This window comes from Hermetia illucens, chromosome 5, assembly GCF_905115235.1.
Source record: "Hermetia illucens chromosome 5, iHerIll2.2.curated.20191125, whole genome shotgun sequence".
NCBI lineage: Eukaryota > Metazoa > Arthropoda > Insecta > Diptera > Stratiomyidae > Hermetia > Hermetia illucens.
The window spans coordinates 91,920,241-91,938,538 of NC_051853.1; the positions used below are offsets into that span (position 1 = coordinate 91,920,241).

The following is an 18,298-nucleotide window of genomic DNA, read 5'->3' on the forward strand; positions in this document are numbered from 1 at the left end:
GTCCGCGGGCTAACAAAATAGGGAGCAAGTTGCTCTGCTTTTGGTCCGATCCAACATCAAAGGATGCACACTCGGATCCCTCACTCCCTAAACAAAATCTTTTGTTGTCGAAAACGTAGACTACATTCCTTATAGGCTTGGAGACCAGTGCACCTAGGATGCCTTCAGAAAAAATAGACTTAGTGAATTTTCCTTGCACAATCTGGTTATTATTTGCGGCGCACAATCGGTCAGTTAATTGATGAAACGGATTCAGACTAGTAGTCCGTGGAAGAATGCTGCAAATTTTTCATCATTATTGAAGCCAATAGAAATATTGATCTTTAATGGATGAGGGTATGCCTGAACTTGTTCTTCGTGACTCAAACGAAACAACAAGAAAATAATCAACTTCAATCAAATCGAAATATGTAGGAGAACTGAAGCGGGTAGTTGCACTTGCCACAATGTCCGATGTAGAGTAAATAGATGATAAAAACCGCCTCCCTTCAGTGTAGACCAAGATTTTTTTTATTTTATGCAAATCTCCCATTTAGGCGGAATATAAAATAAATACACTTAGTGAATTATGCTTTTTCCTACAAAGAAGAAACTTGAAATATTCTTGAAATTTAAAAGTCGACGAAGGGACACTGCTGTGGCCAAAAATGTTTGAAATACCAGTCTAATCATGGTATTGTGCCCATGATCTCTACATTGATTTCGAACCGTCGTCAGGATCAGTGGACACCCACGGTACGGGATTCACGTAGATTTGTGAAAGAGAACCTTTCAACGTGAATAATCCTTGATTGAGAGGAACAGGCTTTGGTTTTTGAGGTGCAGTTTTCAACCAATTCTCATAAACATTTGCAGACTCCTGCTTACGCTTTGATTTCAGTTCTTCTTCTCGCTTGAGGTCCTGGTTGATTTTCTCCTTTTGCGCTTTCTCTTGTTGCTTTTTTTGTTCAAGCCACGCGTTAAAATTCGACTCGGGTTCAGGTTTATCCACTTTAAGTGTATATTTGATATCGGTAAGCGATTCTTTTTTCGGTGCCGTTTGTTGTGTTCGGTATTTTGCCTGTTCAGTTGCTTTGGTCTTGGCTTTACGTGCCAGCCATTCGTTGAACTTTTCTTCAGCCATTCGCTTGCGTTCTTCTTTAGCTTTCTCTTCTTCCTGTTTTCGCTTCTTTTTCATTTCACGTTGGTACATAAGGGCGGTTCTGTGAATTAAAGGGAGGTTGGTTATAGAAGGCCCGCTTGATAACATTCACGGCTATTAGAGGAAGGTTTATACGTGCAGAATATATTGCGAGTCATGTCAGCATAATAATTTTCAGCAAGCAAATCACTTACCGTTTTGCATCCAACCATTCTTTATATGCATCCGGCTTCTGAATGATTTTCGTGACTTCACAGACTCGACGATATGAGTACGTTAAGTTGTTACTCGATGGGAAGGATTCGTTGGAATTCAACTCTAAAACCGGAACAGATTCGTTGAATTTATCTGTCGCAATATGACTTTGATATTGTTGCTCGTTTACATCGACAGAAAAATCGAACGTATCTGAATTAACATCGTCGGATTCGTTGGGCTCTTCCTCTTGGTCAGATAGCTGCTGCTTTTTCACCGGATCATGATCTTTCTCAATAAATGTCGCCGAATTTACATATCTAGGACGTTTTAAAAATTCTTGTATTAATATTTTCAAAGAAACCAAAAAGATCGTTAGGCTTTAGTAGATATTCTGTTAATAACATTTCCTAAACTTAATCTTTAATTTGACCTTTCTGAGTATTTTTTAAGTTTAGAATACTTGTAGTGCTATGATTGCTCAGTCTTCGATAAAGCATCGCTGCGTTACATTTCACCGAGCATATGCAACTCTTCCGTGAACTGCTAAAGAATCTAATGGCCCAAAGCAAATATAGGAATGCAGAAATTTTTTTGTGAAGACAAAAAATGATTATATAGAAGAAATCGCCGTTGGCATTGCAGACTACAACTCCTCCCTGAACTTTGGTTATTACCAGCGCCATGAGCATGAGACTACACTACTCAATTTACAATCCTTGAATAGTTTATAGTTTTCCAGGCTAGATAGGCAACGGTCATCAAGTTCATCAGCAATTTTGAGGGTTTGCTTTAGCGATCAACTAGTTGGCGACCAAATCGCAGGTCTGCGTTAGTGAAGATCAGTAGTCAAGGTGGTCTTATAAGCGTATATAATTCGAGAGTCGGCTATGTGAAGATCTTATGGATAACATATACGAACGAGATGTTGTGTGCGAGTGGTACTACTGTAAATCTACAGGAAGCTCCTTTTTATTTAAGCTAATTTTGCTCGCATGTTATAGATATAAGACCACTTCTGGTTATGGGTTTGAATGTTATCTTAAATTATCAAATACATGAATCAGGTTTATATCAAATTACAGTTTTCGACGTGTAGATTAAGATCTTACTAGATTGTCAGGTTCAATGCAATCCCATACTTTCCGTCGAAGTTTTGTTTCCACTGATTATCTTACTTCAGGAGTATATCGATCAATTTTTTGCTCCCTCCAATACATAAATGCACTCAAACCACACCACAACCATTTGTGGCTCGTCAGAGGCAGGGTAGAAGCGATCTCATCAGACCGAAAGCGGCTACAGGTATGCTATCTGTTTAGCTTTTTGTTTAATTCAAAAACCGACAAGGGTATGGATAATATTCATCAAAAAAGTGGTCCGCGGCTATACCGAAAGAGCTGCTCGCCATTAAGCACATGGTGGGCTCGGACCACTCGTCCATGCGGCTTGAGGTCTGTATTGCTATTCAAATCATAATTATTAAATCATGAAATGCGAGCAAAATTAGTTTAAATAAATGTTTGTTCCCTTTAGATCTCTAGTAGTACTACTCACACATAAACCTTCGTTTATGTGTAGGCTATCTTAAAAGTCCGGATAGCTGAGTGGTTAGAGCACAAGGCTGTCGTACGGAAGGTCGCGGTTCAAATCTCGCTGGCCGCAGTGGGATTTGTATCGTGATTTGACGTCGGATACCAGTCGACTCAGCTGTGAATGAGTACCTGAGTCAAATCAGGGTAATAATCTCGGGCGAGCGTAATGCTGACCACTCAGTGTGTTCAGTGTGTGTACAGTGTTCTGTAGTGTACCGTTACGGTCTTGAATGAAGTGCTCTAACAGACTTCAAGGCCCTGATCCAATATGGATTGTTGTGCCAACGATTATTATTATTATCTTAAAAGTCCTAGCAGGAATGAATGATAGGATGCAGAACGTACAATAGGTTTTCCATGAGGTAACCTGCGCATGTTTTCTTTTGTTCGTACACGGAGTTGCAAACATCTTCCAATGACACGTCCGCTCCAACTTAGCTTCCTGAAGGTCGGGAAGTATAAAGGGCATGTGTAGGATTCCCACCCACTAAAAACTATGCCTGGTATCTCTAGCCGCAACTCCTCGGGACCACCATTTCGATATTACGTCGCGGGGTGGATTTGCCTTTTGGCACTCGTGTTTCTATTCCTTTCTGTTTTCATCCTTCTTTCTCCCTTCAGCAACTCCTGTATTTTTACGAGGGAACCATAAGCCAAGTTCTTCTTCAATCTTAGCAGTGAAACATCAAATGCTCTGGATCTTCCGCTATGCCACTGCATCCAGGACAGGTCGACGAATCATCCACCCAAGGCGAATCAAGACATTGTAGCGACCACCGTGTTCTGTGAAAAACTGGATTATGTGGTAGTGGATCTCCCCGTGTTTTTGCTCAAGACATACCTTAATGTTGAGAATAAACCTGTGCGCCCAGGGGTCCTTTGTGGATTCATACCATCTGCGCTACCAGAGATCATATAGTACAACTATGGCCTTCTAGTATAGTGCAATATATTCATTTCTTTCGCCAGAATGTCGAATGCCCACAATTGCCAGTACTGCTTAATCTGATGTGGTTTTAAAAGTGTTGCAAACATTTAAACCCTCAGCCGGTAAATCGCACTTGCTTCCTTCTCGGAAAGTTTCCATGCATAATTTAGGTGCTCTCTAAAGCTCAACCTGGTATCAATCACCATCTCCAGATATTTGATGCCCGCTTTGAGAAGACTGTAGCTCCATCGACTTCCACTTCCACAGTATTCTTCTTTGTACGGTTCGTTATTCAGACCGTTTCCGCTCTCTTACTCTCCAAGGTCAGCCCAGGTCTTTACCAGTCTTAATGTCTGTGTCGCGTAGATCACATCCTCTAGGTGCATTGCTATAACAACTACACACGACATTCTACAGCAGGGGACCTATCATCGAGCCATGTGGTATCCCCGCTGCCACGGTGTACTCTTTGGGGCTCTGATACGTTTTTGACATCCAATAATAAGCCAGCACAGCAGCAGCCAGAACTGAGAGCTTCTTTTACAGAATCGCCGTTATGCTTATTGCACCCACCGTAGAGTGGATGCACCGAAACGCATACTGACACTCTGAAAAACTATTGTTGCTTTCCACAATGGGTAGCAGTCTGTTGTAAATGACTCTTTTCATCATCTTCTTAATTTTATCTGATATGATGCCGGATCTCCAGTTGGCTTATTAGGCCAACCTGTTGCTTTTTTAAGTGAGTAGGGAATATTTGTTTTTTTAGGCACGCCTCGAAGGTGTTACCGAAAAGGTTGGTCCCTTCCTCTGAAAATGTATGAGGTTCCAACATTCGCATGTTTCGAATAGAATACGTCCTTTCACATTCGTTGTCCGGTTGTCTCATTCAAGAACCCGCACGTTAAAATCCCCTGCTACGATTTTGGGCTAACGTTCTCTCGCGTTCAGAACAAAAGCGATCAGCATCTGTTCATACTCGGCAAGTATAGCGCAGCGGTTGAGGTTGATTTGTATCAGCTCTGCTCATTAAGCCGACAAAAGGAAAGACATTTGCGGAAATCTTTAGTGAAATATGCTACAGGATGAAACCCGAAGACAATGGAACAAAAGTGTCTTCTATACGGAAAACAAAGGGTGGCGGAATCCTCGTCGAACTAGGCGAGAAGACGACTCGCAAGAATACGTTCTTCGAAACAGTTAAGGGGACAGTGCGGAAGAAGCCTCTCGTTTTTACTAGATATCCGAGATTTTGACTGTTTTACAAAAAAGGTGGAAGTGGAGGAGGCCATAAAGTGTGAATGTCCAGAGGTAACCAATGCCCGGATAGGTATCACTTCTGTGAATGCTCGAGGGGACTAGCATGATTTGCATCCTACAAGTTAACTTTCACTAGAATGCAACCGCTCACCAGTTGCTGACAATTCGCTGCGGAGATAAACGCTGATGTAGTGCTTATCAACGAGCAATACCGGAACAGGGACTAGGCTTCATGACATCTCGACTTATCGGGTACCGCTGGGTTCGGGATAAATCCTTTCGTCAAGGGACTGATGATTCGGTACGAATAATCGGGATTACCAAATACCAGGATTACAAAGCAAAATTAACTGTAGGAGCTGGTAACTTGTCTGAATCGTCGAAAACGAATTTTCGGAATTCCACTGTATATAAATTGATCAACGCCTTCGATGCTCTATTCATTAATGCAGATATGCAGAGTGCGATGACCTGTCAGGTTGAGAATATTGGTTTTGCAAATACCGATATTTCGGGAACCACTTGTTCCTTTCATCAGTGCTAACAAGTTTCCATTGGTTTTGTTCCTGTTTATCTTCAGTCCAACTCAACTTACCTGTCTTACCAAATCCAGAGCCATTCGGCCAAGGTCCATGACCTGATGAGAGAGTAAATAGATGTCATCACCAGCGCGTCGGGGCGTTTGAGGAAAGACGTCATTGTCAATTGAACTCGTCCACGTTCTCCGGACAAGGCAGCATGAAGAACGTCATCGATAACAAGAAGAAATAATATCGGTGACAGGATGCAACCCTGGTGGACTCCGCTTCGGGCCTCAAAATCCGACGACATTTTACCTCGGTGTAGCACGTAACATTCTGCGCCATCATATGTCGCTATTAGTTTCCCTGGAATGCCCCACCTACATAGAACACTCCAGATACACTTCCTGTTCATATTTTCGAAAGTTTTCTCGAAATTGATGAAAAGCAGGTGAATTGAAGATCCAAGCTTGGCGCATTGTTCCAAAATGATCCGTAAGACATTGATGTGGTCAATGTAGGAGGATCTTAAGCGGAAACCGATTCGCTGTCGGTCAAGCGAGGTGTTCTTTGATGCGGTACAGGATTATTTTAGTTATCTTTACGACGGCGGTGAGTAGAAGTAGCAAATCTGCAGGTACAGACCGTCAAGCCCAGCGACTTTACTTCGTTTGAGTGCAGCGTAATAGCGAATTTTCTTCTGTTACGGCGCACACTACGCTGAACTTCCCGGGATTTCGCTCGGAATCGGAGTTGGAGCGCGTCACCCCCGCCATCGCTCCCAGGAGTCAATCAGAACTCAGCCCTCAGGTCAAGCCATAGCCGTCAGAAACCATTTGTCCCTATCCAAGGCTGTTGAATTTCGGTAGCAATAAAGTTTTCAAAATTTGAAGGTTGCTAGCCCACAAATTTCTATCCCTTTTGGTCGCCTCTTACAAGCAGGGAGAGTATATTCATAGCCCCAGTTCATAGGGCTGGATTGAAGCTAATAATCACATCATTTTCCAATGCCTGAATGTCTCGATCGCTCATAATAACTTACAAATTTTCCATAACTGTGAAAGAACTAAAGACGTATTTACGAACCTAAATAAACCCAAATTAAATGAACTAGCTGACTTCTTAGAGATCGCCAAACCTGAAATTTAATTCTATTTTTCCTGTGAACACTACACTACACCATTTAGTACAATGAAACGGTTAAATGATATTACAGAAAGGAGATTCCACAATTCTATCTTATAAAACCCTTTCATCTCAAAACTTTTTAAAACGCATAATAATAATCGTACCCGCTCTGTTTGCATTAATCAGCAAAACACATCATCGGACAGTTTGTATATCTAGAAAGCGTTGTTTCTTCCGACGCACTTGGATCGATAAAATCTAGCCGGCCGAAACCTTATTTCTTAGAAACTGCCTTTAATTGAAACAACTTTGATTTTCGGGTAGCCGTTTCTAGGTATGATTTCTTTTCATCATACTTAGGTGTTAGTGAAAGTTTTTCATTTGCCGGAAGTGTATTCTTTACTCAATTTTTAAAGAGCGATGTTTTGACACAATTTTTTTCCTACATATTTTTTTCAAAGGTGTTTTTGGCTTTGTCCTGCTGATTCTACTTTTTTGAATAGTACGTGTTCTGCTTTTGCAGATACCGAAGAGATTGATCCTGCTTTTCGAAAATTGATGTGTGATTTTACCTTATGCAAAAAATAACTGTTTAAAAGTCGATATCTTGTACTTGGCCATATTATGACATTTTTCTGTTTATATGCCCATCCGGTCGTCTAGTAATGTCAGAGCGTTCACCTCAGTCGATGCGGCAGGACGGGGTCCGATCCTGTCGAGAAATGGGCAAGGGTTCTTGACGCATGGACGGTATCAGGACGTAAGTAAATTAGTCCGAGCAAATCAAATACGTGCCTGCAGGCTAAATATTGGCACCCTTACTGGAAAGTCTCTTGCGAGTTCTTTGCAAGAGCCCTTCGGCAAAGGCGCATTGACATCTGCGCTCTGCAAGAAACACAATGATCTGTTGCCAAAAGCTGCGACGTACAGCGCAAACGCCGTAAAAATGGTTATAAACTTCTCTATTTTGGTAGCCCACACACTCAATACGGTGTTAGTATTGTCGGGCTTTCCGTGATGCCATTGAAAAAAGTTAAATGGTTTGATGAGCGGTTGGTGAAGTTCACTATTATATCAGTTGATCACACTATCGACTTCTTCATCGCGTACGCACCACTGACAAGAAGGATGCCTTCTGGCAACTTCTCGATGTAAAAACCTGTAACGTGTAGCTTGATGACTATATCATCATTGCAGGCGACTTTAACGTCGGAATGGGGGTGGCGAGCGTATACTCGACTTTGCGGGCACCCATGACCTTATAATGATGAATACATTGTTCATCAAACGATTGTCTCATCTTCCTCCATTTTACAGTGAGAATAGTAAAATGCAAATCGATTATATTCTCATAAGATCGATTGCCGTTTTGCGAATCAAACCACCGATAGAACAGCGTCGTGGAGCCGGCCGGCCCATTGAATGGTGGCGATTTCGTGAGAAGAAAGAAGAAATGATTTTACTTTTGCGATTATCAACGAATGTGAAAGAATCGTGAAACTAACTTGAAGATACGATCCCATGCAACTTTCGGGGTCACCAAGCCAGGTAAGAAGTTCATCAACCGAAATATTTGGCATTGGAATGACGATGTTCAAATGAAGGGCCATGAAAAGAAACGCCTCTAGCACATGTTTTTCGAAGCAAAGAGAGCGATCGCTGTTACCCGAGCGGTCTATTACAAAGATCTATACGACAAACTAGACACTTGGGATAGCGAGGGAGATTTATATCAAATTTTCAAAAGCTGGCATTAACGAACACAGAAACAGGCGTGTGTGTGTGTGTGTGTGTATGGTGGGGGAGAAGCTACAGCTTCTGAGCACTCAGGCCGTGTTGGCCCATTGTACTCGCCACCCCCGTCTAACGGAATATTCCGGATTCGTTAACGTATCGCAGGATTTCCGTCAGTGGATGTGATGCTACCCGTCGCAATTGGAGAACATCGGCACCAAAGATCTGATGCCTGATGCGTCCATAGGCGGGGCATTCACATAGGAAATGCTCCGTGGATTCCGCTTCCTCATTACAGGAGGGACACGTATCATTTTCGGTAATTCCTATTCTGAACATATGCCCAGCTAGTGAATTATGGCCTGTCAGAATGCCCACAATACACCTGCAGGTCCTCCTGCTTTTCGACAGGATAAACTTTGCGGTACGTATGCTGGGTTCAGGCAGGAAAAGTTTGGTGTGTCGAGCAGCATTTAGGCTCTGCCACCTGTCATTATGGGAAACTTGTTCCCAGTTTTTGAAAACAGATTTAGTCAATGCTACTGATACCCCAATTGCTGGCTCCGGTCCCTGCATAGGGGAGATTGACCCCTCTTTTGCTAAAGCGTCCAAGATTTCATTTCCCTCTATGCCACAGTGACCAGGTACCCAGAGTAGTTCCACCGTATTGAATCTAGACATAGAGTTCAAACGGTTTCTGCATTCCTGAACGATTTTCGAGGTAATCAAAGGACTGCTCAATGCCCTCAGTGCAGCTTGACTGTCACTGCAGATTGCGATGCGCCTGCCCTTCAACCGCTCGTCAATCACCCAGTTTGCCACCCTTAGGATCGCATAAACTTCGGCTTGAAAAACCGTTGCATATTGTCCCAAAGGAAAAGCTCACTTCTCGTTTTTATTCGAGAGGTAGACTCCGGCTCCAGAACCCTCTTCTGTTTTTGAGCCATCGGTGTAGAAGACTTCCGTATATCCCGCTACGCATTCCTCTGGGTCTTCCCAGTGCTCTCTACGCTTCAGGGTAACTACATATCTTCTACCAAACAGATGTATGGGGACACGAGAATCGGAAGGCATTGTAAGAACTGGATTCAGTCCTCCCAGTAACTGTTCCAATGCTCTGTGCCCCCCACATCCGTTGTTTTCCCATAGATCTAATCGAATTAGCCTATGAGCTGCTCTCATTGCAGTGCTTTGAATAAATATATCCAGTGGCTGCAAATTGAGTAGTGCATTCAGAGCTGCGCCGGATGTCGTGCTCATGGTACCAGTGATACCCAGACAAACAGTTCTTTGCAGTGCGGCTAGTTTACGGTGAAAACCTTTTTGTCTCACCTTAACCCACCACACTACGGATGCATATACGAACATCGGCCTAATGATGGCAACGTATATCCACATTACCACATGAGGCCTGAGTCCCCATGTCGAGGCAAAGGTCCGTCTGCACAGCCCATAAGCTGTGAGAGCTCGTTTCATCTTTACCTCTACATGTTTGGTCTAAAGAAGTTTTTTATCTAGAGTGATCCCCAGATATTTCACTTCTTCGGAGAGTTGAAGGGTAGTACCCCTCATCTCAGGGAGACAAAGTCCATCCATCATCCGCAGAAACAGGCACTATCATTGGCGATGACCTGCCCAGAACTGAGCAATTTAAATATATCGGTTTAAGCTATGATACATGAAGTGGCGTTCCATAACTGGGGTTCTTTGGGATCGACGTGTCAACGAACGTATCAAATCTAAAATTTATCGTAATGGCGTCCATCCTGTCGCCCTCTATCTTTCCGAAGGGACATGGGACGGTGTCCCATCTTTAGGGCGGAACTAAAAAAGACTAGAGCGCGACTAGCATGATCCGCGACCTACAAATTAACATGCACCAGCGTGCAACCGCTTATCAGCTGCTAGCGCAGCTCAATGCGGAGGTAAAGGCTGATCTAGTGCTAATAAGCCAGCAATGCCGGAACAAAGATCCGGCTGGCATCTCGACTTATCGGGTACCGCTGCCATCTGGTTTCGGGACGACGTTCGATTTCGTCTTCGTCTTGCCGAGGGAATAGGTTTGTCTGGATTCGGTGTGCAGCGATAATGTTTTTTAGCGTTTACCTGACGCTGAATGAAACGATGCCGGATTTTTGGCGCCGGCTTGATACCCTGGAGGACACTATTTCCAGCACGGAGGGGCGAATCCTGATAGGCGGTGATTTTAGTGCTAGCACCCTTGTGTGGCGTATGCCCCAGCGGGACTCCAGGGGGCAACGGATCCTGGAAATGGCGGCGAGAACTGGGCTCGTAGTTTTAAATACCGGATCTATGCCAACGTTTCGGCGCCCAGGCTGCGAAGGAAGCATCTCTGACATCACTTTGGCGTCAGAATCTCTGGCACCATTGGTGGATGGGTGACGAGTCCTGGAAGACTCCTCGGCAAGTGATCAGTAGTACAGCACCGACGCGGCGCTCCTCCTGCGTGTGGGATATCGCAAGGGTGAACATTGGCAAGTTCGTCGAAGCATTTGGAGCAGGCAGAGTTGCGCCGAAGGGCGCTTCGGGGGTTGGTAGCGTTGCAGCTGACACTGTCGTAGACTCAGTGATGGACCGCGCGTGAGGCTTCCATGCCCCGGATGGGCCCCAGCCGTAATAAACTTGCTATGTACTGGTGGACGGCAGAAATTGCCGAATTACGGAGAGAGTGTCATAAGCTACGCGGTTTGGCACAACATTTACACGCCAGGGAGGAGGCATGCGCCATAAAGGCAGAGTATAGAGCAGCAAAAAGGAGACTCCGCAGTGCGATAAATAAAGGAAAAATTCGCGGCTGGCAGAACCTGATCAACGAGATGAATGAGGAATCTTGGGGACTTGGGTACAAACTTGTCACCCGGAAAATCGGGGCTCTGTGGAAGTCCTACATACTAAGTACCGACCAGTTGGACCACATTATACGGGCATTATTCCCCAGATATCACGTACGGGGTGATGTTTCACAATAAGAAAGCTTGAAGAAGCGGTTCTCACCATGAGAAACAAGAAGGCGCTGGGTTCCGGTGGTATCTCGGCGGATACCTGGTGGATAACTGGTGTTTCGTCTGCATACTGATCGCTTGACATGGCCGGAAAGAGCAGACTCGCTGAGCGATTTGCGTTACTGGGGACTTATCCCCAAGGCAGTTCGAGCTTAGAACAGAGAGTACCAGGGTGGATGCTGTTATGGAGGTCGTGGATGCGGTTCATCGAGTCAAAGCATATAACCACCGATTTCGACGAATAGTGCTTTTCATAACGCTTGATGTCAGAAATGCCTTCAATTCCGTAAGATGGACAGATATGCTAGGCACATTGGAAAACTCATTCCACGTGCCAAGCTACCTCCCGCGGATATTCAGGGAATATCTGATAGATCACTCCCAGTTCTATTAGGCGCTAGAGGGCCAGAGGAGGAAGGTGATCACGTCGGGGGTAGCACAGCGATCCATCCTACGGCTGGACCCCTAAAACGCTTCATACGATAGTTAGCTAGAATTCGATATACTAGTTATGCAGACGACGTTGTGGTACCTGTTGCCGAACGCACATTTGAACAGGCACAAAGCAGACTTGGCATATTGATGCGACGGTAAGTGGATGGATGACCGCTCATGGTTTGTACCATGCGCTGGAAAAAAACCCAGGTAGTCATCTTGACCATATTCCCATATCGATCGGCAAGTTGATTATAGAGTCAATGCTTCAAATTAAAGCAACAGGAAGCAGGGCTACAATTGGAATCTCGACTTTGAGTCGAATGCTGGGCGCCCTATATCTACTAGGAAACTGGGAGCAACAAAGTCTGTTCTGCTCTATGGCGTGGATGGTCTTGACAAGGAGGGGCATCTTAAGCGCCTTGCTCAAGCGCAGAGATGAACAATTTTGCAAGTGGCGTCTGTTTATAGCACTGCCTCGAAACCGGCAGTGATGTTGATGGTGAGAGTGATCCCCATTGCTCTCCTTGCTCAGGGGCGTAAAGTTATCTGCAACCGCCTTTGAAGAACCGCAACGCATCCTTATCGAGTTGCTACTTTCTTGGCAAAATGAGCGGAATGCGCGGCTCATCGACAATTTAGATCCGTGGTTGAACCGAAAGCATGGTAAGATCGATTACTTCCTTATCCAACTTCTAAGTGGGCATGGAAGTTTTCAGTCTTACCTGCACAGGATTGGGAAGGCGCGATCTCCTGATTGTGTATTCTGCAATGAAATAGCGGAAGATGCTGAACATACTTTTTTTCTTTTGTGAAAGGTGGGATGGCTTTCGTCAGCACCTTTATGGAGACACAGGGTAGACAAGACAAGACACACAAAAGAGATGCTGAGGAACGGTGGCATCTGGAGTTGTGTTGTGCATTATGTTTGGGTTCTTCTTATTGCGAAGAACATTGAGCTCGACCGGTGGAGGGACCGGATGACAAGGGATTCCCTGAATAATAACTCCCTTCCCCTCCTCCCCTTCAGTTGGCGAAGGGAATTCCTTGATTTGAAGGCTCCCGAAGCAGGGAGAGCGGGAGGGCTAACCCGAAGTTATATGTCAAGACGTTCCAGATTAGTTCTCTCATGAAAACCAGGTGTTTAGTTGGTAGACCAACAGCGTACTGTTACGGGAATTCAACACTTTGTACGTAAACGTTTTTACATACCTTACTCCAAAAAAAGGGTTCTGAGTGTTGTCCGACTATAAAAGGCAATGAACGACGTCTTAAGATAATGGAGACGAAGATGTTATTAGCGTAACGCGCCTTGATCACATTCGAAATGAGGATATTCGCGATCGTGGAAAAATTGCGAGGCGTCTTCGATGGTGTGGTCAAATAGTTCGAAGATAAGCTGCAAAAGGCCGGCCGAAACAACGGTGGCTTGATACGTTGGATGATTATTTGAAGGCCTCGCGATTAAGTCCATATTAGGCCTTCGATAAAATAAAATGGCACAAACGATCATGACGACGCGACATCGCTTATGAACGAAGAAAAAGTAGGGAAGTCGTACGTTGAAGTTGAAATGCATTACCAGCAACCGGGAAACATTGTTTGATGTAATTTCGATCAATATAAGCTTCCAAATGGCTCACTGCTTTAATAAGCCTCAATATTCAAAAGAAAACTAAAAACGGTTAATTTCTCATTACCTCACTGTTTTAAAAGTGTTAATCGGCGAACGGCATGTTTGTCTCGCTTGGAAGTCTTGATCGGTCCCTTTGACACTTGCTGCATCCCCACATGTGTCGTTAAAGAATTTCCTGTAAGTTTGTCGAGTGGTTTCGATTTCCTTGCCGTTGTCGTCAATGCGAACTGAATAAAAAGCCATTTTTAATTTAACTGTTTTGTTTGGCAGGCGGCGATCTGAATTAGTGTAAGAAAAACAGTTAGTAACCCGTAGTAAATTAAAAGAGAATAAATTGGAGTCACCTCAGTTGAAAGTTGTGTTGAAGGTCTGCTGTGCACTATGAGCCAATCCGCTGTGCTGTTTTTGTTTTAGCACGAAGAAAACAAATTGTTCACATCAAATAACAATCAAACATCGTCCTCAAAGTCACAACTAATATTCCTTTCGACTCAGAATGCAGGAGCTAATTTTCAAGACAATCCATTAAGTATACAGAGGAGGGGAAAACAGTTTTTGGATGAGTTTTAATTAATATTTTACCGAAACACACCGCGAGAACGGAGAATAGCGTTAGCGGAAAAAGGGAGCTGCCTTTGTCTACAACCAAAATAATAGAAAAGACAGCTGGACTGATTTTTCGTGCAATGATAGCTTGATCGTTTCGCGGCTATGGCACTGGGACTTGTAGGGTTATAATCAAAAGAATACGTGACACGAGCCGGGGCGGCCCTGCGCCGCGATGTAGTTGTCGAAATTCCAATTTAGTTGTCTCGTATGGAACCTGCGAATATGTTGTATTGAACACTTAAATGTTCAGAATTCTACATGGGGGCGCGCTAATTCATTTTTATAATAGGCGAGGCAATGACTGAAATGTTGGGCCTTTATTTTCAAGAGAACCAAAGGAAAGACGGGCAGCTTCTAATCAATTGACACTATCGTGTATTATCTTAGCAAACGTACAAATTACTCCTTAAATATACTATTTACTCATACAGAACCTTAAAAATAACATTTTATATCACAAAGTTCCACCCGCACCCGCCGTGGACACAATCATCGCTGGTTGAATGGGTGAATTTGTGAAGCAGATTTGATGTTGGTTTTAATCGAAGAAGGTGCCTTGCCGAGCGGGTTCACCCCCGACGGGCTGACAGAGCTCATCTGCGTTGGTGGGCGAATGGTTGGCGGCACCATGAGACCTCCTGAGGGAGCGGAGCCCGGCACAGATACAGGCATGGTCACCTTAAGGCCCTTCCCCATGCCGACCGCCGCTACGAGTGCCTGTGTGTCTGTCATGCTACTTGTTTGCTGTACGCCTACGGTGATTGGTTTGAGTATTGTGTCTGGCTCACTAAAGCACAAAAAATTGTACATACCTGATCGCGCCGACGACTCTATCTCCCACTCCTCGCGCGTTTTACTCACCATCTCCGCGATGTGAGACACGACTTTGTTGTATTGTGTAACTTGCTTCATGGCAGCTTCTGCTGATAAATTGCTCGCCTGGAATAATTTAGTGCGTTATCGACAAGCACATATTTCTTGTGAAAAAGTGGAGAATGTAGGAATGCACGCATTGCAAACATTAAACTAGATATTAAAAGTGGGAATTCTAACTGATCATTGTCGGCTGAACTACCACCTAGGGAAGCTAGGGATATCTACGAACACTGCCTGCAGGTTTTGTGAGGAGGACGAAACCTCTATGCACGTCCTGGGACAGTGTCCGGCATTTGTGCAAAGTAGGTCGATACATCTGGGAGAACACTTAATACCAGATGCAAAGCTGAAACATCTGGAAGTGGGGAACATACTAAAGTTCCTAACGGTTACAGGCCTGCTTGAGATACTATGATCAAGAGGTACACTGTAACCAGTAAAAAGGGCACAATAGTTCTTCAAGGACGCGGTGCGACTTTCCCTTAACAGAATAATAATAAAAGGTTTCCATATTTCTAACGCAGTACTTATTTGCGAGCGATACAAAACTTGGAGGATGGATTTTTTGAGAAGAGGAGAAAAGCGTTATTCTTTCCAGGGAGATGTGCACCGATGCCGCCCACTTTTTGGAGGGTTTTCTCCGTTCCTCATTCATAGGCGACGTAGATTTACCTTCTGTTCATGCTGAAGCATTCTTTGTTCAGCCGCCGGTTCAGGTTTAGTCCGCAGATAGTCAGGAACGATGTCGTGCGAAAAGACCGGCACCCGGCCCTCGGTTAACTGCCACAAACTTTCGTCGCGTTCCGGCGAAAGATGCAACGGAAGCACGGTCAGATTTCTAAGCGGCGGACCAAGTTCCTTGGCCAGAATTTTCGACAAACCTGTGAGCTGCAATTAACAAATAATATTAGAAGAAAGTAAAACAACATAAATGACAACCTACATGACTTGAAATCAAAGCGAAATTATCAAGAAACGTCGGCCAGTTGATGGTTTCGTACTCGGTCTCCAATTTGTGTATCATTGCGCCAATGGAAAGTTTTAGATCGTTCAGTCGACTCAGGACTGATTCAAGGAGCATTTCAAGTTGTTTTTCCTCACGGGACATTTTTGACTAAGGTTTAATTTACTTTTTTTCGGAATATTTAAGCAGCAGCGAGAAAATTCACCGAATCTAATGTTCACAAATATACTTTCGTATGAAGTAAGGTTGACATATCACTTTATCATAAACGTCAAGTGGTTACAGCGGTGACGAGCAGGTTGAGTGAAGTGAGATTCTGTAACTTTTAGCCGCTGGTTTTCGAATATCGAATATCGAATTCGAAATCTACGGTTACAAAAAATTCAACGTCTGAGAAAAATTTTATTATATCTTCCAAAACGTATGTATTCTCGGGAAATAGATGCGGACCAGTATTAAATCGCTTACAAACGAGAGCTTAAACTATTAAGGTATGAGAAAGAATTCAGCGCAAATTAATTTCGTAATAATGCTCTTGAAACTATGTTTATATTTTAATAATTTATAAAAGAAGTTCATATCGAATTTGATTGCGTATGACCATGTATGAAATATATAACAAGCCGGGAATGGAACAACAAGCTACCTTTCCGGTAGTGTCCCTCTCTGACTTTTTTAAGTCACAAAGCTAAAGGCATAAATTGAAAAAAAAACTTCTAATCCAGATGTGTGTGTATGAGGTGAAGGGCAGCCTCTGAGCACTCAAACCCTAGTGGTTCATTGTACTCGATTCTTGCACCAACGATCTGATGTCTGATGCGTCCATTGGCCCGGTGAGTTGGGGCTTAAAAATACACCCAAAGCATTCCCTGCTTGTTGTAAGAGGCGACTAAAATAGATAAAAATTTGTGGACTAGCAACCTGCAACTTTTGAAACTACTGCTACCGAAACGTCAACAACGGCTCCGATAGAGACTGACCTACCTGACCTCGAAAACGGACTATGATTGATTTCTGGAATGTACGCACGCTCCTTGATAACGGTAGCGATGCTCGCTTGCTCCAACTTGACCGGGAGTTCCAGCGATACCAGGGTGTTCAATACTAGCCTTCTTTTCTTTGTGATATTGGGACACTCTTCATATGAATGTATGTGAAGTTTCATTTCAATCTGTCAATTCATTTTTTGTTTACAAGCCATTTAGTATCGACGTGTCACAGTTGATTGGATTTTTATTTTTAGAAGGTTTAAAAGCAAATGAAATTTATGAACGAATGTTGAAAGTGTGTATGAACTCTTCGCCTTCAATTATTGTGGTATAGTAGAAAGATGGGTTGCTAAATTTAAACGTGGTCATAGAAGCCTTGAAGACGATCCACGTCAAGGACGTCCAAAAACAGTAACAACATAACAAATATGGCATAGGAAAATCTTCGATTGACTGAAAGAGACTTAGTGCAAGTCCTAAGCATCTCATTGGGCAGTGTAACCAATGTTTTGGCTCTATTGGGTTTGAAAAGGCTGTGTGCACAATGGGTGCCGCATTCGCTAACAATGAAAAAAAAAAACACATTCGAATGCGACTTTCTTAGCAACATTTCGAGTGTTTTCGAAAGGATAAGGGTCGATTCATCACTATGGATGAGACTTGGGTCTATCACCATGATCCTGAATCAAAACAAGAGGCTAAAGAGTGGTGTGAATCTGGTTTTTCGGCTCCGAAACGAGTTCGGGTCCCGAAACCGGCCAAGAAGGTGTTATCATCATCAATGGCGCAACAACCGGTACCGTCTAGGCCTGCCTTAATAAAGAACTCCAGACATCTTGGTTTTGCGCCGAGGTCCACCAATTTTGCTAAGAACCCAGGGCTCCGACGAATACATAAGGACTGGCAAGATCATAGTCTTGTTCAGTAAGAGTTTTGACCTTATGAGGCGTTTCGAGCCAAACAGGTTTTGTAAGCTGAAATAAGCTCTGTTGGCAGCCAATTGTGCGCGGATTTCATCGTCATAGTTGTTATTGGTTGTGATTTTCGACCCTAGATAGGAGAAATTTTCAAGTTGTAATCTCCTATCTTTATTGTTTTCCTTTGACCAGTGCGATTCGATGTTGTTGGTTCGTTGGTTTTTGGCGCTGATGTTGCCACAATGTACTTCGTATTGCCTTCATTAATGTGCAGTACGAGATCTCGCTCCAATCGCCGCATGCTCGATCTGGATGTTGATGTTGAATGATCTCGAGAGTGATTCTGC

At 43.7% G+C, this 18,298-nt stretch overlaps 2 protein-coding genes across 2 annotated transcripts; both read right to left on the minus strand.

Moving 5' to 3' along the window:
• Window positions 1-487: 487 nt before the first annotated feature.
• On the minus strand, window positions 488-14,252 carry LOC119657565 (coiled-coil domain-containing protein 34-like). The gene is made up of 4 exons (XM_038064524.1): window positions 13,941-14,252; window positions 13,661-13,874; window positions 1,336-1,656; window positions 488-1,202 (listed from the first exon to the last, which is right to left on the minus strand). Exons 2-4 carry the CDS (start codon window positions 13,837-13,839, stop codon window positions 692-694), a joined length of 1,011 nt encoding a protein of 336 aa, XP_037920452.1. The 5' UTR covers window positions 13,840-13,874; window positions 13,941-14,252; the 3' UTR covers window positions 488-691.
• A 305-nt stretch (window positions 14,253-14,557) lies between these two features.
• LOC119657191 (mediator of RNA polymerase II transcription subunit 8) lies at window positions 14,558-16,315 on the minus strand. The gene is made up of 4 exons (XM_038063994.1): window positions 16,025-16,315; window positions 15,754-15,969; window positions 15,018-15,144; window positions 14,558-14,957 (listed from the first exon to the last, which is right to left on the minus strand). The coding sequence occupies exons 1-4, from the start codon at window positions 16,187-16,189 to the stop codon at window positions 14,695-14,697; spliced, it is 771 nt and encodes a 256-aa protein (XP_037919922.1). The 5' UTR covers window positions 16,190-16,315; the 3' UTR covers window positions 14,558-14,694.
• Between the last annotated feature and the right edge of the window lie 1,983 nt (window positions 16,316-18,298).

Excerpts from the sequence above, each read along its gene's own strand:
- LOC119657565 (XM_038064524.1), bottom strand. The coding sequence starts at position 13,839 with ATGGCTTTTTATTCAGTTCGCATTGACGACAACGGCAAGGAAATCGAA. Across the intron at positions 1,657-13,660 it reads AACACTTTTAAAACAGTGAG|ATATGTAAATTCGGCGACAT; the intron begins GTAATGAGAAAT and ends AAAACGTCCTAG. Across the intron at positions 1,203-1,335 it reads GAATGGTTGGATGCAAAACG|AACCGCCCTTATGTACCAAC; the intron begins GTAAGTGATTTG and ends TTTAATTCACAG.
- LOC119657191 (XM_038063994.1), bottom strand. The coding sequence starts at position 16,189 with ATGTCCCGTGAGGAAAAACAACTTGAAATGCTCCTTGAATCAGTCCTG. Across the intron at positions 15,145-15,753 it reads TGCTTCAGCATGAACAGAAG|GCGAGCAATTTATCAGCAGA; the intron begins GTAAATCTACGT and ends AAATTATTCCAG. Across the intron at positions 14,958-15,017 it reads AGAGTCGTCGGCGCGATCAG|GCGTACAGCAAACAAGTAGC; the intron begins GTATGTACAATT and ends CAATCACCGTAG.